This window comes from Chenopodium album, chromosome 2 (assembly GCF_948465745.1).
Source record: "Chenopodium album chromosome 2, dcCheAlbu1.1, whole genome shotgun sequence".
Classification (NCBI taxonomy): Eukaryota; Viridiplantae; Streptophyta; class Magnoliopsida; order Caryophyllales; family Amaranthaceae; genus Chenopodium; species Chenopodium album.
Window position 1 is genome coordinate 59,546,081 of NC_137835.1, and position 7,013 is coordinate 59,553,093.

A 7,013-nucleotide genomic window follows, 5' to 3' on the forward strand; every position below is an offset into this window, starting at 1 on the left:
GAAAATTTTAAAAACTACAGGTTTACCAAAGAGAATTTCCCTAATTTTTATAATAAAAGTGCATTACTTTTATATCAAATGTGCGTATTTTATAAATAAAATGTGCATTCTACTCTTCTATCAATAACATAACACTTTTGTTCAAAGATTCAATAAGGTAAGAATTAAATATAAATAAATAGTTAATAAGCCACATAAGGAGTTGTTTCATCCTAAAACATGAACATGAACATCGTATGATTTATATTCTTCATATCTTATGCTAGCTTGATTTTCTTCATGCCTTAAGTCACTCTTGTCTCCATAAAAATGATTATAAGCCGATAATTATCAAACCTGCATACATAAAAAATATATATATATTTTGAGAATTTACATTAGTTTTTACACAAAAACCCCAAAAATAACATATGAGAATTGAGAGTAAGAAACGTCTACCATGGTTAATATACTTTTTTGTTTGGACAGTTACGACTATCATGATAATCATAAGCCCCACACGCTTTACAGTTCCGTTTGGGTTTCTCACTCTGCTAAATCATCTTCTCCTTTTCTCCTACTATTCTATGCCTCTTGCCTTTGTTCTTTGATTGTATAGGATTTTGTATGTTGAGAGTAGAAGATGCACTAGGGCCAACAAAAAGCTCCATCTCCTGAGTTTTTGTCATTTGAATACTTGTACCTCTTTCTACCAAATTCTTACTAAACTCTCTAAGAGTATTGAGAAGAAGTTGCAAATCTTCCTCATTTCTCTCTGCAAGGCCTACACTATTAAAAATTTCTGACCACAACTCCCCTAACATCTTACTTACCATGTTCATCTTTCTACAATCTTCAAGGAGGTTACCATTCATATCAAAAAAATGGCCTTTTAGTTGCCTCTTTTGTCCAACGATCAACAATGTAGTACTCCGGAATCTTTCTAATTTGTCTTGCACTTAAAATACAAATTGCATGTTTGCATAAAATTCCCAATCTCTCAAACAACTTGCAAGAACATGATGTCATTAGATTTACAGAATTATATATTACTTCATGAGTCTTCTGCCAAGCCGAGTCCATGACACTTACTGTTTCTATATGCTCTTCCTTTCTTATATCAACTATTCCGCATCTAAAACAAGCTTTATACACCTTATCCTGGAACATATAGAACATAGTACGGGTATAAACTTCAGATGCATGTTTCTCCATAGGCAGGGAGTTTGAAACTGAGGAGCAGAGTGAACTGAGTCTGTATTCATCTTATCTTGCTTGTGTCTTTGTGCGTCCATTGCACTCTCAAAACGCATATAAAACTCAACAAGTGTCAAATGTGGATTGGTGAAATTGTTGAAAAAACTATTCTCACTTTTAGATCTGGATGTTGTCCTTAAAATGCTCCATAACCTGAGATCTTTAAAGTAGCTAGGTATCCAATGTTGCCTGATTGAATATATGTGTTTGAACCACTTATTCTGTTGAAGTTTATATTTAATCATCATAGAGTTCCACGTGGCTTCAAACTCTTATGGTTCCTGCTCCATGTCCCATACACAAGCACTCAATGATTTAAGGAAGTCTTCATCTTGTTTGAGCTCAAGGCTTATTTTTTCAGGCACTTTTTTCATTATGTGCCACATACAAAGTCGGTGACGAGTGGTGAGAAACACATCATTTATTGCAGCTTTCATTGCGGGGTCTTGATCTGTTATCAAATATTTTGGCTCACAATGCCCCATAGCATTGAGAAATGTCCTAAATAACCATTCAAATGATTTTGTATCTTCTTTTGCAAGTAAGCCAACCCCAAAGGTAATGCAAGACTTGTGGTGATCAACTCCCGTAAAAGGCACCAAAACCATTGAATATTTGTTGGAGTCATAAGTACAATCAAAAGAAAGCATGTCGCCAAACAATGCATAGTTCTTACGACATATTGCATCTGCCCAAAACAAGTGACAGATGTGATCTTCTTCATCAAGAGCATAGTCAAAGTAAAATCCATCAAACACTTCACTTTTCGTATAAAATTTTCAATTAACATCTTCCCATCATCACCTTTGATGTGTTCTTTCAAATCCCTATGAAAGTTTCTGAAGTCTTGCATCGTGGCACCAACATTATTATAATTTCCTACATTTTCTTTGAGTAATCTAAAGGATTTCACAGACCCGGTGTTCACTCTTGAGTTTCTAGAAACAAAATTCTTATGAACTATAGTCATTTTTCTTGAATTCCTTAAATATTGTCTTGATGTAGGAGTGGCAAGACAATGGTTATGGCCTTCATGAAATTTGACCACAGTGTATGTTCCATCTATAGGGTTGTTTTTCCATACTATTCTAGCTTTGCAACCAATTCGCTTAGTACTTCTTCTGCGAAGTTGTTTCCCATCAATACTTATTTGACTCTTAGGTATTAAGATACCCTCTCTACTGCAAAGACAATACTTCAGGCCAATATATCCTTTCACATTTTTGTATGAAGTAGATAAACGTGTTTCAAATCCACATACTTTAGCATAATTTTCATAAATTCTACTACTTTTCCTAAATTTTCAAATATCATCCCTTCGCAAGGCTTTATATCATCTTCACAATAAGGATACCACTCCTTAGTTCCATATGGAGTTACCTTTGTTTCAGTTCTAAGACTACGAATGTATTGGATTATAGGTGGAGTTTGCACTACAGGACCTGAGACCAATATAATGCAATGAGATTGTATATATGTATATGATATAATCACTATTATCATATACGATTATGTATAGTTGAATCAAATATGCATACACTTACATATATACATGCATTTTTTATAACTAAATATGCATAATTTAACTTCTAAACATTCATAATATTTATTGCCTTATTCAATTACCTAAGAGACCCTCATATTCTTCTCCCTTATCAGCTGTTTACATACAATAAACTAAACTGCTAAATGTGTCTAAGTATTTTTTTTATTTGAAAAATGCAAATATGTTCAAGATGGCAATGAAATAAACCTTAGAATAATTGTGCATATTTTCTAACCTATATATACATTTATTTTAAGCTATATGTGCATAATTTTGATAGTCTTACTCTCCCCTGCATCCTGTGTTTTCTTACTGCTACAAATATTCAAATTGCATCGAATAAATTAAACCTCAATTTATTGTGCATATTTTCAATATGCATATATTTTAATTGAATGTGCATTTTTTAGAGCTGGATATGCAAATTTTTAGCAGCATGAATAGATTACATTACATATATGATATATCAATCAAATTCTAAAGCAGAAAACCAACGCATTAAACAAAGTCATAGATCATTACCAACAAAACAAACCCAATAAAAATTTCTATTGCAGAAATTTTGATTTTCTACTCAACAATTTTACAATTACTTCAATAGGAAAAATTGACCTAGATAGATAATCAATGACCAAATTTGATGCTAGTAAAAAAAAAATTAACATTGTAAAATCGTATTTAGGTTACAAGTTATCCGGAAAAACCAACCAACTACTAAAAAAAACAGTATTGGAGTAATACCTTCTTGTTGTGGCGCTATTGACGACATTGATTTGAGAATTTCTTCCGATTAGAACTTTCTCCGGATTAGAATAGGAACCACGATTAAAATCAATCAACAATAAAATTAGGGTTCTAGATGAATCATGCAACTAATATAAATTTTTTTGAAAAGAAATAGGAAATTTGATGAGTGAGGAGTGAGAAATAGAAAAGTCATGGAGCTGGTAGCAAATTACGACGAAGTAGAAAATAGGAAAGTTGGGCTTTACTGTTTGGCCAATGTTTGGAATTAGTTGGGCCTGTTTAGTCCGTTGGATTAAATAATTAAACAGTTGAGATTCCTTATCATCTTTCTCATTTTAAGAGCCTTCTCATTGGATCCCAACCCTACACACACACACCACACACACACACACACACACACACACACACACACACTCACACACACACACACACACACACACATATATATATATATATATATATATATATATATATATATATATATATATATATATATATATATATATATATATATATATATACTAGATGAAGCTCGTGCGATGCACGGTTTGTTTGATTTTTTTTAAATAATGTTTTTTTTTGTATTTATGAGCCTAAAATTTGTTATATATTTAGATAAAATTCCTAATATTAAAAGATAATATATAATATTTAATTAATTTAAACTTAAAAATCTCATTCGCCAATTTTGCTTACATGACATTTAAATTATTTAATTCTAAAAGAAATTAATAATCTCTTATTTAATTGGCTACTACTAAGATTTAAATCCTACATGGCGCGCTGAGAAAATTAGATCCTATGTTGCTCTCTAAAAACTCGGGAAAAAACTCCCCTTTATATATATATACTAGATGTAAGCCCGTGCGATGCACGATTTTTTAAATATTTCATTTTGTATATTTTTTTTGTAATTTCTTAATATTTTTTGTTTTTATTTTCTATTCTATTATTTTAACATTAATTTAAGGTAAAATATTTTTTTAAGTTTTAAATTATTCTTATTCAAATTTTACGTATATAGAACTTGAATATATAAATTGAAATAAATATTATCTCATTCATCGGATAGTTAGATAAAATCATTAAATAAAAATATATTTTTTATTTTCTAATTATTTGTTAAAATAATATAAATCCTAATGTAAAAGATAATATAAAAGATAATTTTTGTTTTTTTTCATAATTTAAATATTAAATTACTATTTTTTTGTTTTCAATTCTAAAATTCACTATTTTAATTTATATCATACAAAAGTAAAAGATGAAAGCCCGTGCGATGCACGGTTTTTTCATATATAAATCTCAAGAAAATATATTTTTGTATAGATTATATGTTTTTTTTAATTATTTGATTTATTTTATTATCTAATAATTTCAGACAAAAAAACACATAATATTTTAATTAAAGTGTTATTGCCTATTACAAAAGTTTTTTTTTTAAATGTAATTTTTAACGCGACTTTATTTATTGTTGTTTTGTATTTTATTGTGGTGGTTAATTATATAACAATTGGATTTAAAAATATGAATAAATTGCAAATATGATATCTTTCAAAAAAATAATAATTGTAAATGTGATATTTTATCGGTTACATATTAGGATAAAATCTTTAATGTGAAAAGATATTTTTTATTTTTAAATAATTTAAATCCTAAATCATTATTTGTTGTTTTTTAAAAGATAAGAATATTTAAAAAAAATAATTAAAAACATGTATACTATTTATCTTCTATTTTGATAGAATCACCAACTTCGTTCACACCCATATCTCTTCCATCTAATCAAAATGGATAAATAAAACATGTTAGCAAAAATAAATTTATATAAAATTAATCTTTATAGTCTTATAAAATATATCAATATATATTTACCAAGAAGTGAAAAATTATTGTGAAATTGATCTAAAAATTTTAATTGTAAAAAATCAAATCTATGCATTGGAATTTTTTCATCGTCCTAAAAAAACAATAGTATTTAAAAAAATTAAATCATAATTGTTTTGTTGTCACTGACAATGCTTGCGATATTGCTTTTTATTTGTAACGATTGAAAAATATCTAATGGCGTAAACTTTTATTTCAATTAATTTTGGACGAAATTGTACAAAGTTGGCTTTAATTGCGGCATGCCCCGCAATCACCCTGTAATTAAAAATAAAAAATAAGTTAATTTGATGACTTGATTATGCTACCTAAATCACAAAAATTTGTTTTAATCATATAATTAATTAATAAAAACTAAAAAGGTTTATAAAAAATTTAATAAATGTAAACGATTTATAAAGATATAATACCTCTTCGTACTTTGATTTTCAATCATTTTTGCTCGAATTTAATTATCTGATTATATTAGATCTACATGTAAAAACAAAATTCAGTAAATAAAAAATAAACATATAATCATTAAGTATTCTAAATAAACACAATGTAAGCAATAATCACAAATTTACATTTAAACATGGATTTTAAAAATTAAACTAAGAATTACGCAACCATTGATGACATAAAAAATTGACACAACTGACACAAAATTCGCTTGATTTGGTTTTGTATTGATATGAAATTTTATTGGTGTTGTAGGATGCGTCAATTTATAGGTAGGCATCATAAATTTTAATTTAATTATAATTAAGGAATAATTTTTATTTCTTATTATAAACGCTATAAAGATTATCTTAGATATATAAATCCTATATCTTAAGATGATTACTTTAAAAAGATAATTTTTAGTTTTTAAAATAAATTAAATCCTAATAAATCATTATTCGTTGTTTTTTTTACGTACGTGGCAAATTTCTTAAATCTCATTCGTCGCTTTTATGTAGGTGGCAAGTGAATTTTTTAATTCTAAAACAAAATAGAAATCTAATTTTTAATTGGTCAAAAATATACTTTTGCTTATGTGGCGCGCCGAATGCTCTCTAAAAAAGCCTACTTTATTTATATATATATATTAGACTAGTTTTGTGCCCGTGCAATGCCCGGGTTATTTATTGAATTTTAAGATAAATTTTTAATCAATATGTCAATTTTTAAAATATATCATTGATACAAAATTAGTTAGGAATTGATGTGTTTTTGTGACAATTTAAACTATTTAGTAGACATTCAATTAATGACTAATAATAATAATATTGGTGAAAAATATTTCTTAACCCGTAACCTGAAATAATGACCCTGTTTGAAATGACTGGTGACCAGACTCGATTGACAGTGACAGGTCTACACTTAGTAATAAAATTATATTAGATTATGAAGTATATATTATTCAAATTGATTAGAATATATTATAAATAATGGATGTGGTGCATTTTGAACTAATTCCTTCGTTCCAAAAAATATTATGATACAAAAAATAAATTTATATGATAATTTATGAGAGTTATAAATTAATTATTTTTTGAATAAAATAATAATTCAATTTGTACATATGAAATATTGGTACTTTATCGAAAATAAAATTCTAAATTAACAATTTTAT

General features: G+C 27.5%; 1 protein-coding gene across 1 annotated transcript; it reads right to left on the reverse strand.

Moving 5' to 3' along the window:
- Positions 1-1,508: 1,508 nt before the first annotated feature.
- On the reverse strand, positions 1,509-3,551 carry LOC145573593 (protein FAR-RED IMPAIRED RESPONSE 1-like). The gene is made up of 4 exons (XM_081631799.1): positions 3,524-3,551; positions 2,498-2,678; positions 2,041-2,417; positions 1,509-1,924 (listed from the first exon to the last, which is right to left on the reverse strand). Exons 1-4 carry the CDS (start codon positions 3,549-3,551, stop codon positions 1,509-1,511), a joined length of 1,002 nt encoding a protein of 333 aa, XP_081487925.1.
- Positions 3,552-7,013: the final 3,462 nt, after the last annotated feature.